Source organism: Puma concolor, chromosome D1 (assembly GCF_028749965.1).
Source record: "Puma concolor isolate L17-30 chromosome D1, mPumCon1.1.hap2, whole genome shotgun sequence".
NCBI lineage: Eukaryota > Metazoa > Chordata > Mammalia > Carnivora > Felidae > Puma > Puma concolor.
The window spans coordinates 109,868,438-109,888,702 of NC_141676.1; the positions used below are offsets into that span (position 1 = coordinate 109,868,438).

Genomic DNA, 20,265 nt, shown 5'->3' on the forward strand with positions numbered 1-20,265 from the left:
CCCCAAGTTCAGCTCTCCGCACCACATACCTGCTCTATTCTGTGGTTCAGGTTGTGCAGATTGTTGTCTTAATCCTCCAATCAGTTTTCTAGGTGTGTAGGATGGTTTAGTGTTGGTCTGGCTGTATTTCATGGACATGAGACACACAAAAAGCTTCCATGCTGTTCCGCCATCTTGGCTCCTCCTTCTTATATGATTTTAGTAACTTGAAATTTGTTGAAACTTCCCTGTCCTAGAAAAAAGTCTATTTTGGTAAATGTTTCACATGAACTTGAGGAAAAAAATGTATTCTGACATGGTTTAAGTCCTACTGGCTAACCATGTTGTTCAGATCCTTAGTACTTGTGTTGGTCCATTTGGGCGGCTAGAATGAACTACAACAGACTGGGTGGATGATAAGCAACAGAAATTTATTGCTTACAGTTTTGGAAATAGTCTTCTTGTTCTGCCCTTAAATACTTAAAAATCACTTGTTCCATAACCTTTCCATCAAGTCCCAATCTTCAGCTATACCACAGCAAATTGGCCTCTATGTTGCCTACATAGGTTTTCCTATTGCTTCATCACCAATGAGGAAGCCTAGGTGATCAACACCTTTCATCACCCTCCCTTGAGCTCGATCACCCACTTTCCACTTTTGCTGACTCCTTACTGGCAGAACAGGAGGGGATGATAAGCTGTGGTTCTGTGTTTTCAGCATCTCCTAATTTTGTCTACTGTGTGCCCCAGTCTATCACACAGGCTGGCAGCCCTCCCGCCAGCTTCCTCCTGGTCTGTTCCATGCTGACTGGGGACAGAGATGGGTGTCGGGAGCTATCTGACCATCCACAGCAGGGCCACCCTCTCCATCTGCGGGGGGGAGGGGAAAGGGAGGAGCCGGGAAGCCCAAGCAGCAGGCTGGTCAGCTGCAGCCACCACTTCTGCCACCTAGGCCAGAAGGCCATCCCACCCCACCGTGGCCCCCTCCCCCTCTCTGTCCCCTCCTTCTCCCTCCTGTCCCCACCCTCTGATGGCTTTCTTTAGTGATATTACTTGGATTCCTTTCTCTTTGTTTTTTTACATATCTATTAATAGTTTTTGATTGTGGTTACCGTTAGATTTGTAGATAACATCTTATGCACATAGCTGTTTATATTTGATGATCGCTTAAGTCCGAACCCATTCTTTTTTTTTTTTTTTTCCAACGTTTATTTATTTTTGGGACAGAGAGAGACAGAGCATGAACGGGGGAGGGGCAGAGAGAGAGGGAGACACAGAATCGGAAACAGGCTCCAGGCTCCGAGCCATCAGCCCAGAGCCTGATGCGGGGCTCGAACTCACGGACCGCGAGATCGTGACCTGGCTGAAGTCGGACGCTTAACCGACTGCGCCACCCAGGCTCCCCAAGTCCGAACCCATTCTAAAAGCACTAAATTTTTATTCACCATCCCCAAGGTATCACCATAAATTTTTCTTGATACTCAACTTGGGGTTATACCTACTGGAAATTATATCTTCCTTTCAGAAAGAATATTATCTGTTTTGATGTGGGCTACACCATCTCCACAGGCAATGTGCTTCATTGAAGCAGTGGGAATTCAAATTGTCTTATTAGTGATGTGGATTCAGTTTGAATTTATTTGATTTAACATAAGCTCACGGGTGGGGTAGGGGGAGTTTGCCAAGAGTTAGTAAGGGTTTTTTGGGGGATAGAGTATGAGGAGAGTGTTACCAAAGAAATTGTTGTCTGAGAGACAAGAATTGTTTGGAGGGGCGCCTGGGTGGCTCAGTCGGTTAAGTGACCGACTTCAGCTCAGGTCACGATCTCACGTTCTGTGAGTTCGAGCCCCACGTGGGGCTCTGGGCTGATGGCTCAGAGCCTGGAGCCTGCTTCCGGTTCTGTGTCTCCCTCTCTCTCTGCCCCTCCCCCGTTCATGCTCTGTCTCTCTCTGTCTCAATATAAATAAACGTTAAAAAAAAAAATATCCGACTTAAGCGCAGGTCATGATCCTGCGGTTCATGAGTTCAAGCCCTGAGTCAGACTCTGTACTGACAGCTCAGAGCCTGGAGCCTGCTTTGGGTTCTGTATCTTCCTCCCTCTGCCCCTCCCACTCTCTCTCTCTCTCTCTCTGTAAAAAAAAAAAAAAAGAGTTGTTTGGAGTTGTTTGACCAAATATGTCCTAACATGAATAGTAGGTAGGGTTTGTAAATAAGTGGAATTACTACAGTAATGAGGTTTCTGTAATGGTAATAATAGAATAATAATTATTTAGTGCTTTCTTGGGCCAGAAGTTGTTCTGAGTGCTTTATGAATATTAACTCATGAACTCCTCACCATAGCTGTAGGAGATAGCCACTATCATTCCCAGTTTTTAGGTGAGACACCGAGGAGAGAATTTAAGCAGCTTGTCCAGGGTCACATGGTGAGTTGGTAATAATTGTTGAACTCAGATAATATGATGCCATGTTCCGTGTTCTTAAACCAGTAGGCTCTATTTTGTCTTCCTCCTGGATGACTCTGGAACATGCAAAAGCAACTCAACCAATGTCCTGGGTATTTTCTTTACACTTGCTAGTGATGCACTTCCAAAGTGAAGGGTAAAACTCGTTGTGAGAATAAAATTGGTATTGTCTGGCTTGTCAAAGTAAATCGTGAGTGGTAATATTTCTAAAATCTAGTTTACACACATAAAATCTATTATATGGTTTTTCTCATTTTGCCCTAATTAGGCAAAAAGCTAATCAGAGGTAGAAAATCCAGTTTTGACCATACAGTCTTATGTATTTGAACCTTTAGAATGTCACTGTCTTCCAACACTTTAAAAGACTGATTGATCTAAGAAGACGAGGAGAGCCACGTCAGATAGTGAGATACATCAATCCTAAAGAGGTGAGGACACTGTTTATTCATACAGCATCTGTGTTTTCCCTTCAAGATGTGTGGCTGCTTTATAAATGTGCTCGTATTTGTTTCTTTTAAAACACTTTTTTATTGAAGCACATTATAGAAAAGTTCATGAAACATAAATCTATAAGGTCACTGAATCATCACAAACAGCCCCCTGTGTAACTTACATAACCCAGATCAATGTTTCCTACTTGAAACCACTGCCTTCCAGGCTTTGCACATCACCGCCAATTTCCCTGCTCCCGAGAGGCAACCACCATTTTGTTGTAGCTTTTTTTTCTTTAGTTTTCTCTGTTTTTGAACTGTATGTAAATAGAATCTTATGGTGCGCTTTTTGTTCATTCAGCATTGTGTTTGTGTAGCTGAATTGTATTTATTTTATGAAAAACAATGATAATTATTTCATTATACACACACACACACTACTGTTAATTCATTCAGTGGTTGACATTTATACATATATATTTTTTCCAGTTTGAGTCTGTTATAAAGATTGCTTTGGGGAACATTCTTATTCATCTGCCCTGGTGCATATGTGCATGAATTTCTTTTGGTTTATATTCTACCTAGAAATGGAATTTCTGGGTAACGGGATCTGCCAAACTATATTCCAAAGTTACTGTACAATTTGTATTAACCATCATCCGTCTCTTGGAATTCTTGGTGCTTTACATCCTTATCAGTGTTTAATTTCAGCTTTTTAATTTGCCTTTCCCTGATAGCTAGTGAAGTTGCACATCTTTGTGAGGAGTTCCGCTCCTGGTTACAATCCTGTGTGCTCTTCCAGGCCTGACCAGACACAATTACAGGGACTATATCCAACAGGCCCCACACGGGAAGGCTGTCCCCTCCTCACAATCAGACTTGGTGCATGGCAGTGTCCTGCAGCCTCTCAAGGGAGCTCAGGCTGGGACTCAGACACCCTGGACGGAACCCCCGACATATTTAAGTATCTAGTCCCAGCACTTTCATTTTTAGTTCTTTATCTGAGGCTTTGAGCTGAGGTCTTCAGACACCTCTGCTGAGACCTCTTTATGGGGGAAACCTTGAAGACCCTTTTCCCACTCTGACTCAGTCCACTCAGACTGTCCTCCCTTAATCTCCTACATACCTCTTACCCCGAATATACACACCTTATGGTCCCTAACACTGCTGGAGCCTTTTGTTCAGGATTCTGTGCTGATCCACCTGACTCTCTGTCACTGCACTGCTCACGGTGCGGGGCGGGGGGGAGGGGGGTGAGGGTGAGATGGAACAGGCGGATTGGTGCCTCCTCCTCTAGTTGTAGACGCCCTAACTCTTGCTTATCACCATGTAGTAAGTGGTCAAAAGCTTTCTTTCCCTTTGTGCTTGTTTCCTTAATTGGCTACTCTGACACTGACATCTCACCTACTGTTCTTCCAGATCAGCTGAGCTCCTGACATTTTTTCGGTGTCTTTTATGTGTATATTGTCTCTTATTCCTACTAGTTTAAAGCAGTTCTTTATATAGTCTTCATAAAAGTCCTTGTCGTTTCGTGTTCCATTCTGTGATTTGACTTGTCACTCTTAGGATGGTCCTCACTGTGTGTTTTTTATCATGAAAAATGGCAAACATATTACAAAAGTCGAAAGAATAAAGTAATAGACTACAGGTACCTATCACCTAGCGTCAACAATTATCAATTCCCCGCCAGTCTTGCTTCATCTATATTTCCAACCTCTTTCCCCAATCCCTAGGTTAGTATTTTGAAACAAGAATGTCTTTTGGTGAACAGAGTTCTTAATTAAAATTTTTTTAATGTTTTTTATTTTTGAGAGAGAGAGAGTGTGAGTGATGGGTGAAGGGGGCAGAAAGAGAGGGAGACACAGAATCTGAAGCAGGCTCCAGGCTCTGAGCTGTCAGCACAGAGCCTGACGCGGGGCTTAAATCCACAACCACGAGGTCATGACCTGAGCTGATGTCGCATGCTTAATCAACTGAACCACCCAAGTACCCCCAGGGTTCTTGATTTTCATGTACTTAAGATTATCAGTGGTTTTGTTTATGATTGGCGCTTTTTATAAGCTTCGCCAATCCTGAAATCACGAAAGTATTCTCCTATATTATATAAACTTTATTGATTTTCTTTTCATATTTAGATATACAAACTACTCGGGATTCATTTTTTTGTGTATGGTGTGGGGTAGAGATCCCTTTCATATTCTTCCTTATAGGTATCAAAATGATCAAACACTGTTTATTAAAAAGATAGTCCTTTCTCCACTGCCTCCACTGCTCTGCCATGCCACTTTTATCATAAATCAAGTAACCAGTTATGTATGAGTCTGTTTGTGAATTCTCTATTACCTTCCATGATCTATTTTTCTACCCTTGTTATAATTACTTTGAGTTTGTAACAAGTATATTATATGGTAGACAATACTCCCATTTTGTAGTTCTTCAAGAAGACACTTCCAGGCTATCGTTGGATGCTTTGTATTTCCATGTAAATTTTATTTATTTTTTTAAGTTTATTTAATGAGAGAGAGAGAGAGAGAGAGAAAGCAAGCTAGGGAGGGGCAGAGAGAGGGAGGGAGAGAGAATCCTAAACAGGCTCTGCACTGTCAACACAGGGTCTGTGGGGCTGGAACCCATGAACCATGAGATCATAACCTGAGCCAAAATCCAGATTGGATGCTTAACTGAGCCACCGAAAACCAGGCACCCCTGTGTTTTTGGTATTTAGAGTAATGGTATTTAGAGTAGTGTTAGGAACTGTCTCCTTTGCTTCTGTTTTCTGGAAGAGATCGTAGAAAATTGATATTTTTTTTCCTTAAATGTTTTGTAGAGTTTACCATTGAACCCATTGAGGCTTGGCGTTTTCTTTTTTGAAAGGTTAATTATTCATTCAGTTTCTTTAATAGGTATTAGTCTATTCAGATTTTCCATTTCTCCTGTGTGAGTTTTGTCAGGTTGTCTTTCAAGGAATTGAACCATTTATCAAATCTGTGGGAATAGAGTTTTTCATAATATTTGTTAATTATCCTTTTACTGTCCATGGAATCAGTAGTGATGGCCCCTCTTTTCTGATATTAGTCATTTGTGTCTTCTTCCTATTTTTTCCTTCTTAGTTTTGTTGTACAGAAGCTTATTGGTTTTATTGAGCTTTATTGGTTTTAATTTCTTTCATTTTTCTCTGTTGATTTCCTGTTTCAATTTCATTGATTTCTGTTTTTTTATTCTTGACTTTTGCTTACTTTTGATTTAATTTGTTTTCCTAGTTTCTTAAGATGGAAACCTACATTATTAATTTCAAGTCTTTCTTGTTTTCAGATATATGTAGTTAGTGCTATAAATTTTCCCCTAAGCACTGTTTTCAGTGCATTTCACAAAATTTGATAAGCTGTGTTTTCATTTTAATTTAGTTCAAAATATTTTAAAATTCTCTTGAGACTTCCTATTTGATCCACCTGTTATTTAGAAGTGTGTTGTTCACTGTCCAAGTTCTGGGCATTTTCGGACTATCCTTCTGTTACTGATTTCTAGTTTAATTACATTGGAGTCTGAAAGCATGCTTTGTATGATTTCTCTTATTTTACAGTTGTTAAATTGTACTTTATGGTCCATAACATGTTCTATGTTGGTAAATAAAAGTTCTCTGTAAGCTTGAGTAGAATGTATGTTTGCTGTTGTTGGATGAAGTGTTGTAGAAATCTAGATCCAGTTAATTGAAAGTGTTCTTCATTTTCACAATAGACTGCTGAATATGTCAATTAATGATAAAGAGGTGTCAAATTCTCCAACTATAATAGATTTCTCTAGTTCTCCTTGCGGTTCTTTCAATTTTTGCCTTCATATTTTGATACTATGTTGTTAGGTATATATACTTTATGGATTGTTATGTCTCCTCAGAGAAGTGGCCACATTATCATCTTGTAATACTCTTCTTTATCCCTGATGATTTTTCTTGCTCTGAATTCAGCTGTCTGTGAAATTAATACAGCTTCTCGGTTTTTGTTTAATCAGTGTTAGTTAATATGTTATATCTTTCTCCATTACTATGCTTTTACTCTGTCTGTGTCTTTATATTTTAAATGGTTTTCTTACAGACAACATGCAGTTGGGTCTTTTTTTTTTTTTTTTAATCTATTCTGTCAGTCTCTGCCATTTAACTTGTGTATTTAGACCATTGATATTTAGTATGGTGATTGATGTCTAATATATTTAATGTTTTCTATTTCTTGCCCTTGTTGTTTCTTTTTTCTATTACACCCTTTTTCTGTCTTCTCTGGTTTTAATTGAGCATATTATATGATTACATTTTCTTTCCTCTTAGCATATCGATTATACCTCTTTTTTACTAATTTTTGGTTCCCTAGAATTTGCACTGAGTATTTACAGCTAATCTAAGTCCATTTTAAATAACAGTATTGCACTAAATGAAATTCCCCATAGGCATAGGAGACAGAGTCATGCTTAAGGGAAAGGAACTGCCTCAAATACACAGCTGACTCTCATCCCCATTTGAGTTTGTAGATGGTAGGTAGAAAGATAAAGAATTAAGCTTAAATCTTCTCGAAGTACTTTTGAATTTCCCATAGGCTTTCATACTTGAAGAGATAGAGAGTTGCCAGGACCATATCTAAGAAATAGGGGAAAACTAGAAGTGGACAAACCAGACGTAGATTACTAAAACTGCAGTCCAGGCTTGAGCCAGCTAAATTTTTGATTGGATTGACATGATTAGCACCTCACCCTAACTGACTGAAATAGGAAGGAAAAAATTCCATGAAGCTGTACACTTAAGATTTGCCTACTTTACTGGACATAAAAGTATATATATAATGAATTTTGTTTAAAAAGTATATACAGTTGACCCTTGAATAATGTTGGGATAGGGGCAGTGACCCCCCCTGCCCATGCAGTAGAGAATCCATGTGTAACTTGTGACTCTCCAAAAACTCAACTACAGGGGCGCCTGGGTGGCGCAGTCGGTTAGGCGTCCGACTTCAGCCAGGTCACGATCTCGCGGTCCGTGAGTTCGAGCCCCGCGTCAGGCTCTGGGCTGATGGCTCGGAGCCTGGAGCCTGTTTCCGATTCTGTGTCTCCCTCTCTCTCTGCCCCTCCCCCGTTCATGCTCTGTCTCTCTCTGTCCCAAAAATAAATAAACGTTGAAAAAAAAATTTTTAAAACAAAAACTCAACTACAGATAGCCTACTGTTGACCGAAAACCTTACTAATAACATAGTCAATTAATATATATTTTGTATGTTACATGTATTATACACTGTATTCACACAGTAAGTTAAGCTAGAGAACATAACGTGTTATTAAGAAGGCCATAAGAAGAAAATACATTTACAATGCTGTACTATAAAAAATCCACATATAAGTGGACCCGTGCATTTCAAACCCATGTTGTGTAAGGGTCACCTGTATAAATTTTATAAATGTAAGTTTAAGATCCTGTTATAAAACATATCTTTCACGATTGAACTATGACCCTACGTATGTATGTATGTATGTATGTATGTATGTATGTATGTATGTATATGCTTTTTAGTCAGGAGAAAATTATGCAAAACTTAAGGTAGTCTTTTAGGCTTTATAGACTGAATGATTTAGGATAATATGTATATTCTCATCTAACAGTACTATCAAGTGGTAAGCTTGAACTCTTCTGTTAGAGGACCCAAAATTGTTTTCTCTTTTACATTTGGTGCAAGGCATTAAAATTTAGGAGACCAATTCTATACAATTCTTAAAAAATTTAAGCATGGATTTTTGATTTAAGAAAAACTACTTAGGAACGGTCATCTTGTGTTAAACATGGATTAGCCAATGATATTTTTTTACTCTGAATTTACCTGTAAGATAAATACATAAGTCATATGTTTGAGGACTTATTTAAAATTTCTGTTTTTGGAATAACAAATCACTTGGCTTTTATACTTATATGTTGCACAGAAAGGGAACATATTTGGTATCATTTTTCCAGTTATAAAAGCTGTTTTACTTATTGGATGCCCATTAGAAATTAAATCTTATAATATATTTTAATTTGAAAATAATTATTTAAGGCTTATTTACTTGACCTTTTTCATAAATAATTAATATTCAGCGCTATTTTAGCATGATAGAGTGAGAAGTGGTGAGTTGATACACACAGAATTTTGAAGAGTAATGTATTTTTTTGTAGGCAGAGCTGCTAGATGCTGCTGCGGGCATTCATGTACGATTCAGATTAGGTGGTGTAAGTATGGGTGAATTCTTATTTGGTAATTTTAAAGCACATTTATATGAAATTTAAAAGATTTAAATTTTTAAAATATAAATCGTTTTTTGTGATTACAGTGGCCCTTTGAACTTTTCCATATACAGGTTAAATTTCCACCTGATATATACTATAAAATTTTCACTCATAGACCTATTGAAGATCTGTGTGCTAATAGCCCTAGAGATTATACAAAACTTCCAGCAAAATATACATCTCATATTAAAAGTAAAAGTGATAATCTTCAGGAAGAGGATCATCGTGGCTGGTATCGTCGTATAGAGAACAATGGCTGGAGGCTTGTCTCTGATACAGTAAGAAAATAAAAATATTAATAATTTTGAATCTTACATATTTAGTAACTCTTTTGTCTTTTTGAAAAATAATTTTAAAATAATAAATCTTGGTAATTTAACTGATAAAAACTGATGATGGTAAGTACTCAGAGGTTACTAATAATACTTCAAGATCAACAGTGTATCTTTTTTTTCTTTACATTTGCTTATACTTCTAGTAATCAGCTTTGATCTAGGCCATATTTAGATACTGTTTGGAACTCAGCAGTTTAGTATCTTTATAACAAAGCAAATTGGAAAGTGTTGTTGACTCTATTAATCCTTGGACTAGAGGTGGGAATTTTTTTTTTTTTTTTTAGTGTTTATTTATTTTGAGAGAGAGAGAGGGCATGAGCAGGGGGAGGGGCAGAGAGAGGGAGAGAGAGAACCCCAACCAGGCTCCACCGTGTCAGCACAGAGCCCAACACAGTCCGATCCCATGAACCATGAGATCATGCATGACCTGAGCTGAAATCAAGAGTCAATCACTTAACTGACTGAGCCACCCAGGCACCCCTAGAGGTGGGAATTCTTAAGAAAAAGATGACATTTTCTCTTACAGAGCTTGTAACAACAGATACTGTTGGAAAATCATCTGGATGGTCATGGTGTTTGGAACTTTAACATGTCGTCATATTAATTGAATGGAATGATTTTAAATATACATAGTTCTTAATACAGATATGTGATGTAGGGACTTTTCCATAGACACCCATGTTTTACCTCCTATTTTTGTGGGGATAATTTCTACCTAAGCATGTTTGGTTAGGTTAACATGATCAGGTTCTATAGCTCTAGATGTCTGTTTATATGGCCTCATATCTTCATTCAAATTTTTAATCTCTGGTATGTAGATTATAGAAGGTAGTATATTAAATATACTAAGAATGAAAAGTGAGCATGATCGAGTTGTGTATTCACACATTTATTCAACAAATTTTATTGCATACCAAACATATGTCAGGCATTGTACTAGATGCTAGGGATACAATGGTAGATAAAATAGTCCCTTCTCTCAAGTAGTTTGCCTTTTAATTTGGGGGAGACTTAAGTAAAAAAGAGTTTTTCAGTACAGTGTAGTAAATACGTGCTTTAATAGAGACAAATATGTAGTGCTGTGGGGGATAGAAAATTCTCCTCCTTGTTTTTTAATATGTGGTGAAGGAGAGGCAATGAATTGGGAGGAGGAAAAATAGGCAACCAGTTAGGAGAGCATGTCATACAGGAAACCACAAACTCTTGGGACAAAATGATGAGACATTCCTGTTCTTGGAGGGTGCCTGTCCTCCCTGAGAATTAGAGTCTTCAAACGTCAACAGCACTGAGAGTAGGTGAGTTTGTTCTTACGAGTAAAGAGTTCGTTCTTATGAAAAACAAAAACACTATTGGAGTATGTCTTTTCATTTACCCATTCAACGAATAGTTATTAAGTACCTCAGTATGCTAGTGCTTTGTTAGTCTTTCTGTGACATGTGCCTCTGAAAGCTCAATGCGCTATTCACCTGTGGCATAATAAGAAATACCTTAGAGGAGGTGTATTCTCTCCTCTGTTTCTCTCTTGGCATATTCCTACTGAACACACAGAACTTTTGACTGTAGCCAAATTACCTCACAATCAGTATTTCAACACTTTGTATATTCATTTTCCATTTCTCAACAGTTTTGGGTGTCTCCTGAAAACATAGAGGTGGGAGACAAAAAAGAAAGCGAATTCCATTTCTCTAAACTGAAGAGAAGGCAAGATATGGAAAAGAAAAGAAAAATTAGAAAAATAGAATGGATGAGGAAAATGTAAGTTGATGAAATAGACTTACTAAATATATACTGTTTTCAGTTCTTCTTAAAAAAATGGTATCACTACGAAAAGAACTGCATGTTATTTTTAAAAAGAAAATGTAAGATTATGTTTTAAACAATATTTAGATAAGCAAACACTTAACAAATGCCTGCTATCTGTGAGACGCTGTTACTCTCTGAGATATAAATGGAAAAAAGACATGCCTTTGATCCCAAGGAAATTACAGTCTATAGGAATATCAGATATGAAAATAAGGATTTACTCTTACATATCAGGTAACTTGTATTTGGCCCTCCAGATCCACTCTGTACCCTTCTCAACCCTTCTTTCTGTCCTAAGACACTGACCTAAATGGATTATGCTAAAAGTCATTCTGGACCTTTCTAACAAATGTTTAAAGCAAGCCGAAAAATCAGATTGTTTACAAGTTTACTTCACTGCATACCCAGAACAAATCCCCACAATATTTAAAGGAATACAAACACTTCAGTATCCCAAATCATATACAATTCACAATGTCTACCATATAGCATTCAGTTACCAGGCATGAAAAGAAACAGGAAAATAGATCCCATTTAAGAAGAAAAATTAATTAGTAGCAACAGACCCACCAAAATATCTTTTGAAGATGAAGGTGAAAGAAACTTTTTGGACAGATAAAAGCTGAATTCTCTTATTCTGAGCAGACCAGCACTACAAGAAATTTTTCTGGCAGGAAAAAAAATGGTTCTAGGTCGAAACCTGGATCCATGAAGAACACCAAAAGAGGTAATTATGTAAGTAAATATAAACAACTTTTATTCTTACTACTTAAATCTCTTTAAAAGATAATTAACTATGGAACTGTACACTCAAAGATAGATTAGATGATAAATTTTGTGTTACATGTTTTTTACTGAACTTTTTAAAGATGGGTATTAAAGTTGTAAAGGAATGAATTAATATTGATATTACCAATCAAGTTGTACTTTAATTTTTGATCCCATAATTATATTCCTTTTTCTCTTGTATTGAAAATCTGCATTTCAAGCAAAATATAATTGCTTATTTTCCTGACATTACAATTAAATTGTTCAAAAAAACTCCAATATAATACCACTATATGATGCAATTAATCACTGAATAAAATTTTTAAAAATTTAAGTTTTTAAAGTTTTTTTTACTATTTAAAGCAGAAACACCAAGAGTATGTTGTGATGTTTGTAAACTTAGAACAGTGCAAAAGTAAAATGTAGGATAATGATGCCATAAAGGTTGGGAGAGTTGAGATGGAAGTGTACTTCTAGAAGGTCCTGAGTGTGCATATGAAGTAGTATAATAGTACTTAAAGGTAGACTGTGGTTGTTAAAGATGTATATTACAAACCCCAAAGCAACCATAAAATCAACAAGAACAAAGACGTAAATATAAGAATGTAACGATGGAAATAAAATAGCGTCATAAAAAACAATCAGTCCAAAAGAAGGGCGAACAAAGAGGGAAGGAAAGAACGGAGAGGACAAAGAGAAAGCAAATAGCGTGATATAGACTGAAATCAATCATATCAATGATAACTTTAAATGCAAGTGGTCTGAGCACCCCAAATAAAGGCAGAGTTTGACAGATTGGATAAGAAAACTATACACAAGGACAGAACAGTCCTAAATACTTGTTTCCTAATAACAGAGCTTCGAAGTACATGAAACAAAAACTAATAGTACCGAAAGGAGAAATAGGCAAATCCAAAATTATAATCAGAGATTTCAAAGCCCTTTCATGAGTGATTGGTAGAACAAGTGGACAGTAACTTAGTAAGGCTAGAGAAGACTTGAGCAAAACTGGACATAATTGGCATCGATAGAGCACTGTACCCCGCATGAGCACTGAATATTCTTTTCTAGTGCTGGTGAAAAATCCCACCAAGATACATTATATTCTAGGTCATAAAACAACCACAAATTTGAAAAAATTAAAATCATATAGAGGATGTTGTCTGATCACAATAGAATTAAAAAGTAATTAAAAACATAAAAATGAATTAAAAGTAATAAATCAATAAAAAAATTAAAAACAGTAATAACAGAAAATTTTCTGGAAAACGTCCAACTATTTAGATATTAAATAGCATACCTCTATATAATCTATGAGTGGAAGAAGTCACAAGGGAAATTTGAAAATATTTTTGATTTAATGGAAATGAAAATACAACAAAAGTTGAAGGATGCAGCTAAAGCAGTACTTACAGAGAATTTTTACTTAAGAGAATTAAATACTTATATTTAAAAAGAAAGATCTCAGGGCACCAGTGTGGCTCAGTTGGTTAAGCATCTAACTTTGGCTCAGGTCATGATCTCATGGTTCACAGGTTCGAGCCCTGCATCAGGCTCTGTGCTGACAGCTCAGAGCCTGGAGCCTGCTTCAGATTCTGTGTCTCCCTCTCTCTCTGCCCCTCCCTTCCTGTGCTCTGTCTCTCTGTCTCTCAAAAATAAATATTTTTTAAAAATCTCAAATCAATAATCTAAGCTTCCAACATAAGAACCAGAAAAGAAGAGCAAGTCAAACCCGAAGCAAGTAGAAGAAAGGAAATGATAACAGTAGAAAGCAGTAACATTGCAAACAGAAAACCATCAGCAAAAATGAAGGAAATCAAAACTTGGGTTTTTTTTGAAAAGAGCAATACAGTTTATAAACCTCTAAATAAAAATTTGAAAAGAGAAATAAACACATGTAATTCAGAAACATCAGAAATAAAAAGGATGTTTAATCCTATAGGCATTAAAGCAATATAGATGTATTATGAATAATTTAATGCATACAAATTTGAAAAATTAGGTGAAAGAAAAATTCATTGAAAGGCATAAACCAAAACTCACTCAAAAAAAAAAAAAAGCATAAATAGGTCCTGCTGTTAAATTGAATTTTTAGTTGATAGAAATCCCACAAAGAAAACTCCAGGCACAGATAGATTTCCTGGTGAATTCTAAGAAGCATTTAATAGAGTACAATTTTATACAATATTTCCAGAAATAGGAGGGAATATGTCCCAAAAATATCTATAAAGGATTACCTGAGACTTAAGACTTATAAAAAAAGATATCATAAGAAAATAACAACCAGTATCACTGAAGAACATATATATAGGATAGTAAACATCATAAATGGAGTTTGAGGAATACACAGTTGGTTTAACATTTGGAAATCAGTCATTGTTATTTATCATACTAACAGACTTACAAAGAAAATTGGATAGGACCATCTCAATAGATGCAGAAAAACTACTACAAAAATCCAACAACCATTCATTATGAACACTCTTATCAAACTAGGAATATAAGAGAACCTCCTCAACCCGATAAAGGAAATCTACAAAAATCCTACAGCTAACATTATACTCAGTGGTGAAAGACTGAATGCTTTATCTCTAAGATGAAGAACAAGGCAAGGATGTCTGCTCTCACCACTTCTTTACAACACTGGACCAAAGATCCTAGTCCATGCAGTAAAGCAAGATAGAGGGAGGGGGAAGACACTGAGATTGGAAAAGAAGATCTAAAAGAGTCTTTATCCACAGTTGACATGATTGACTGGGCACACAATCCTAAGGAACCTACCAAAAAGCTACTGGAATTAATAAGTGAGTTTATCAGGGTTGTGAGATACAGAAACCAACTGTACTGCCATATTCCAGCAAGAAACATTGGGAAATTGAATTTTTAAAAAATAACATTTACAGTAGCATAAGGAAATATGAAACACCTAAGAGAAAAAAAATCTGTATGACTTGTACACTAAAAACTGCAAAACATTGCTAAGAGAACTTAAAGAAGACCTAAATAAATGACGAGATATATGGTGGTCGTAGATCAGAAGACTATTGTTAAGATGTCCATTGTCTCCAAATTGATATGTGCATTCATTGCAGTAACAGTCAAAAGTTCCAGCGGGTTTTTTGGGGAAATTGACAAGTTGATTTGAAAATTTATATGGAAACGCAAAGGAGCTAGACTAGCCAAAACAATTTGGAAAAATAAAATTTAGAGAACTTTTACTACTTGATTCTAAGACTTACTACAAAGCTACTATACTCAAGACATTGTGGTATCAGCATAAAGATATATAGATTAATGGGACATAGCTGAGAAAACTTACCAATATACATGTGTCTCTCACACAGGTGCCAAGGCAATATAATTGGAAAACAATATTCTTTTCAACAAATTGCATATTAAAATCAGAAAAATGAAACTTGATTTTTATCTCACACCATTTATATGAAGTTTTGTATCTGGTGAGAGATCATAGATATAAATATAAACGCCCAAACCATAAAATATCTACAGGTAAGCAAAGGAGAAAATCTTAGTGACCTTGGTTCTGGCAAAATATTTTATTTTTTATTTTTACTTATTTTTTATTTTTTCCTATTGTAAGTTTTTTATTGAGGCATAATCTGTATACAATAAAATACACAGATTCTAAGTATAATTAGATGAGTTTTGTCAATTGAATACTTCCATATAACCACCACTCAAACTAAAATTTAGAACATTCCTACCAACATCAAGTCCCATTACAGTTACCCTCACACTCTCACCCTTATTCCATTTTATATCGACAAGCAGTTCATGATAAAATAAAATACAACAATATTTAAATTTTGTGTGTCAAATAGTATAACAGCCCCACGTGAGTCAAAGCATGTTAACATCTTTAGAAGAAATTAATTAAAAACTCAAATATGAAAAACCTATTTAGGACAATGGAAGCATCACTCTATTAATAAAGTTATATTAATATGTGGAAGACAATATATCCTTATATTTTAGCACATCTTGAAGGAAGAGGTACATTGAGACCCAATATTTACTAACAAAAAAAATTCAGGTATTTTCTTTGGGCTGTCTGTACATTTGAGTTCTCCTAATACCTCTCTTATTTTATGATGGGCAGTTTATTTACACTGACTCTAGTTAAAGGTTTGGTGTGTTTTGTTTTTTTTTTTTTTTTGGTTTGGTTTGATTTGTTTTTGTTTTTTTATAATATAATTTATTGTCAAATTGGTTTCCCTACAACACCCAGTGCTCATCCCAACAGGTGCCGTCCTCAGTGCCCATCACCCACTTTCCCCTCTCTCCCACCCCTATGTACCCTCAGTTTGTTCTCAGTATTTAAGAGTCTCTTATGGTTTGCCTCCTTCCTTCTCTGTAACATTTTCCCCCCTTTCCCCTCCCCTCTGGTCTTCTGTTAATTTCTCAGGATCCACATATGAGTGAGAACATATGGTGTCTGTCTTTCTCTGCCTGACTTTCCTTAGCATAATACCCTGCCGTTCCATCCACGTTGCTGAAAGTGGCCAGATTTCATTTTTTCTCATTTTCAAGTAGTATTCCATTGTATATATAAAACACATCTTTATCCATTCGTCAGTTGATGGACATTTAGGCTCTTTCTATAATTTGGCTACTGTTGAAAGTGCTGCTATAAACATTGGGGCACAGGTGCCCCTATGCATCGGCACTCCTGCATCCCTTGGGTAAATTCCTAGCAGTGTTATTGCTGGGTCAAAGGGGAGCTCTATTCTTAATTTTTTGAAGAACCTGCACACTGGTTCCCAGAGCGGCTGCTCCAGTTTGCATTCCCACCAACAGTGCAAGAGGGTTCCCATTTCTCCACATCCTCTCCAGCATCTATAGTGTCCTGATGTGTTCGCTTTAGCCACTCTGACTGGCGTGAGGTGGTATGTCAGTGTGGTTTTTGATTTCTATTTCCCTGATGAGGAGTGACATTGAGCATCTTTTCATGTGTCTGTTAGCCATCTGGATGTCTGCTTTGGATAAGTGTCTATTCATGTCTTCTTCCCATTTCTTCACTGGATTATTTGTTTTTCGAGTGTGGAGTTTGGTGAGTTCTTGCATACTAGCCCTTTATCCAATATGTCACTTGGCAGATATCTTTTCCCATTCCGTTGGTTGCCTTTTAGTTTTGTTGATTGTTTCCTTTGCAGTGCAGAAGCTTTTTATCTTGATGAGGTCCTGATAGTTCATCTTTGCTTTTAATTCCCTTGCCTTTGGAGATGTGTCAAGTAAAAAATGGCTGCAGCGGAGGACAGGGAGTGAATTTTAAGCAGACTCCACACTCAGCACGGAGCCCCACATGGGACTTGGTCCCATGACCCTAGGATCATGACCTGAGCTGAAATTGAGTCCTCTGCTTAACTGACTGAGCCACCCAGGCGCCCCAGTGGGGAGCAACAGAATTCTTGATGAGCTCTGTGGTGGCTGTTTTTACAGACGAGATGACAGCAGGGAAAGCGGTGATGGGATTGGTTCCTTTAGCTCACAGGAATAGTGGAACTTTGAAGTGGTGGCGGTCAGCTGGTGACACAGACTGCAGCTAAGTTCCTTTAATTCAGCAAATCCACACAGCCCCTGGCCCCTGGTACGCTGCTGTTGACCTGACCCATGTTCTTTCCCATCCCAAGCAGTAAACAAAAAGAGAAGCAATTGGCATTGGCATGGAAAGAAGAGGATGTGCCTTTACATCTTACTCTCAGGGCTGTCGGCTCTCCTGCTGTTTTCCCCCCCCCCCCGGGGCTTGCACATCCCCGTCCCCACAGACCATCGTGCCTCTCCATTACTTTGGTGACCTTATACTAATCAGATGCAGTGAGCAGAAAATAAGTCCCCAGATGACTTAATAAGACAGATGCACACCAGAAGGAGAGAGATACATTTTGCACAATGTTAAGGGTTTGCCGCATAACTAAAGCTAATGGACATTTGGGGATATCCTTTCTAAAGTGAGAGACAAGTTGCACTACCTTGTACCGTCCACCTTGAAGGCACACAGCACTTAGAGGGGCTCCCTGGATTTAGGGGGTAAAATATGCCCCATTGGGGCATGCTGCTCCAACCCATATTAGAGGTAACCTAAGGAGGCTGCCAGGCTCTAGCGGGACATGGTGTTCTTACAAACATGGTAGCAGGTCCACGGTGTGGTCAAGCTGCCCCACCACTTCCCCTTGATGGCCAAGCAGTCCCGCCAGTATTGGAAATGTCTGTGAGAGACTATGAACTTGTGTATGGAGTCTCCCAAGAGTTTTAATAAGAGGATCTCAGCACAGAGGGTTTAGGAGAAAGGTAGTGCCCTCTTCTGCCTACAACTGTGTTACATTTGAAAATCAATTCTGGCTCTGCTACTGGGCCCTGGTAGAGACTGGATGCTTGGCAGTGGGATTCCAGGTGCCCTGTGACTATGAACTGACCTGGGCTTTATCTAATCCAATGAACCATAAAACTGAGAGTGAACAGCATCATCTCAGAATGAAATGGATGCAGGATAGAAAAGAATGGGTCTGAGAAGGTCCAGAGAGCTCTGTAAGCTGTATGAGCCAGTGCCCAGGTTCCTTCAGCCCTGCTTATGTTCACTGGCTCTGCTTCATGTCCATGCCTTTGGCTTCGTAGGGAGTCCCCTGTGACGAGCTAACAGAGAGAGACTACATTAGGTCTCATTCCCCATGGATCTGCGCAGGATTCTGGCAACATCCAAACGTGGACGGTCACTAGATTACAACCCCTCAATAGGCCCAGAAAATGGCCAAGGGTATCCTCCTAGTGAGCCCAACTGGTTTTACACTTCATGTAGGAAGGTGAAATAGCTTGAGACAGGGATCTTATTGACTGTGGGCAGTGGCTAATAACTTCTCACATAATTGGGTACTTGGAATTAAATTGGAAAAGTGGTGATTGGGTGTGGGGACATGTGTACTCAAAATGGGCATAGAGTATACTTGTGTCCTTGTGAATGCCCTCCAAAGGGTTTATGAAGCAGAAAGCCGTAAGTATTCAGATGGACAAGATGATCCATCCCGTGGATGTCGTTTTTTTCACCTGGTTGCTCACTGGAGCCATGTACAAAGTGGTCATGGGTATCAAGATCAAGGCTACAGATAGACTCATAAACATGGTCTTTTCCTCACGGAGTCTGTTCTGGCTCTATAGTCACAGCTAACTGTACAGCAAAGGCCGTTGCTTTGCCTCCAGCAATGGGATGTGCTGGCTGCCTGGCGGCAGGCTGATGATATTGGACCCTTCCCATATAGAGGTGGCATCCCTTTATATGCACAGTGATAGATATTCTGGATGTGTATTTTCTTTCTCAGCTTGCGTTACTTCTGTCAGCAATACCATGTATTATAGAAGCCTTACCCATCATCATTTTATTCCATACAACATTGCCTCTACCCAGGGGGCCCATTTGCAGCAAAAGAAGTGTGGTAATAGGCTGAGAACAACAAAATACACTCACCATATGTGCCATCGCTTAGAAACAGCTGGCTTTGACAGAATGGCAGTGTGATTTGCTGAAGATCAGGCCAAGCACCAGCAGACACACACCTGGTAATAAGTCGTTGCACATGGATGCTAATCTGTCTTATTTCTTTTTTTCTTTCCTCTGTTTATTTACTCTCAAAACAGTCCTCATCCATAAGTGAGCTCTGTTTTTCTTTTTTTTTTTTTAATTTTTTTTAATGTTTATTTTTGAGAGAGAGAGAGAGACAGAACATGAGCGGGGGAGGGGCAGAACGAGAGGGAGACACAGAATCCAAAGCAGGCTCCAGGCTCTGAGCTGTCAGCACAGAGCCCGACAACGGGGTTCAAACTTGTGAATTGCAAGATTATGACCTGAGCCGAAGTCAGATGCTTACCCGACTGAGCCACCCGGGTGCCCTTGAGCTCTGTTTTTCTAATTACATGGACATTCCCAGCTCAGATTCAACAGGTCTTAAGCTGAATTTCTTACATTCCTCATCATAAAAGTTGTTTCTTTTCAGCATTCCTCTCGCCCTTGGTTTATGACACCATCATTTGTTTACCCAGTCATCCAAGCCAGAAAAGTAGAGGTTATGCTTGACTTCTTACCTTTCATCAGCCCCCATGTGTAATCTGTCATAAAGTCCTGTTCTACCTCCAAAGAATCTCCCAAAACTGGCATTTTTCTCCCTTCCTGTGGCATCTTCTCATTGTTCTCC

At 38.1% G+C, this 20,265-nt stretch overlaps 1 protein-coding gene across 11 annotated transcripts in view; it reads left to right on the forward strand.

Moving 5' to 3' along the window:
* Positions 1 to 20,265, forward strand: part of CD1H11orf65 (chromosome D1 C11orf65 homolog) — a 73,845-nt gene that overhangs the window by 30,521 nt on the left and 23,059 nt on the right. For 7 of the 11 annotated variants that reach the window (XM_086679193.1, XM_086679201.1, XM_086679192.1 and 4 more), the window contains exons 3-6: positions 2,777 to 2,869; positions 9,048 to 9,101; positions 9,230 to 9,436; positions 11,118 to 11,248. In XM_086679193.1, coding sequence (XP_086535319.1) covers positions 2,777 to 2,869; positions 9,048 to 9,101; positions 9,230 to 9,436; positions 11,118 to 11,248 — 485 coding nt within the window. The remainder of the gene's footprint in view (positions 1 to 2,776; positions 2,870 to 9,047; positions 9,102 to 9,229; positions 9,437 to 11,117; positions 11,249 to 20,265) is intronic. The other 4 variants (XM_086679198.1, XM_086679199.1, XM_086679200.1 and 1 more) reach the window with 2 other exon arrangements.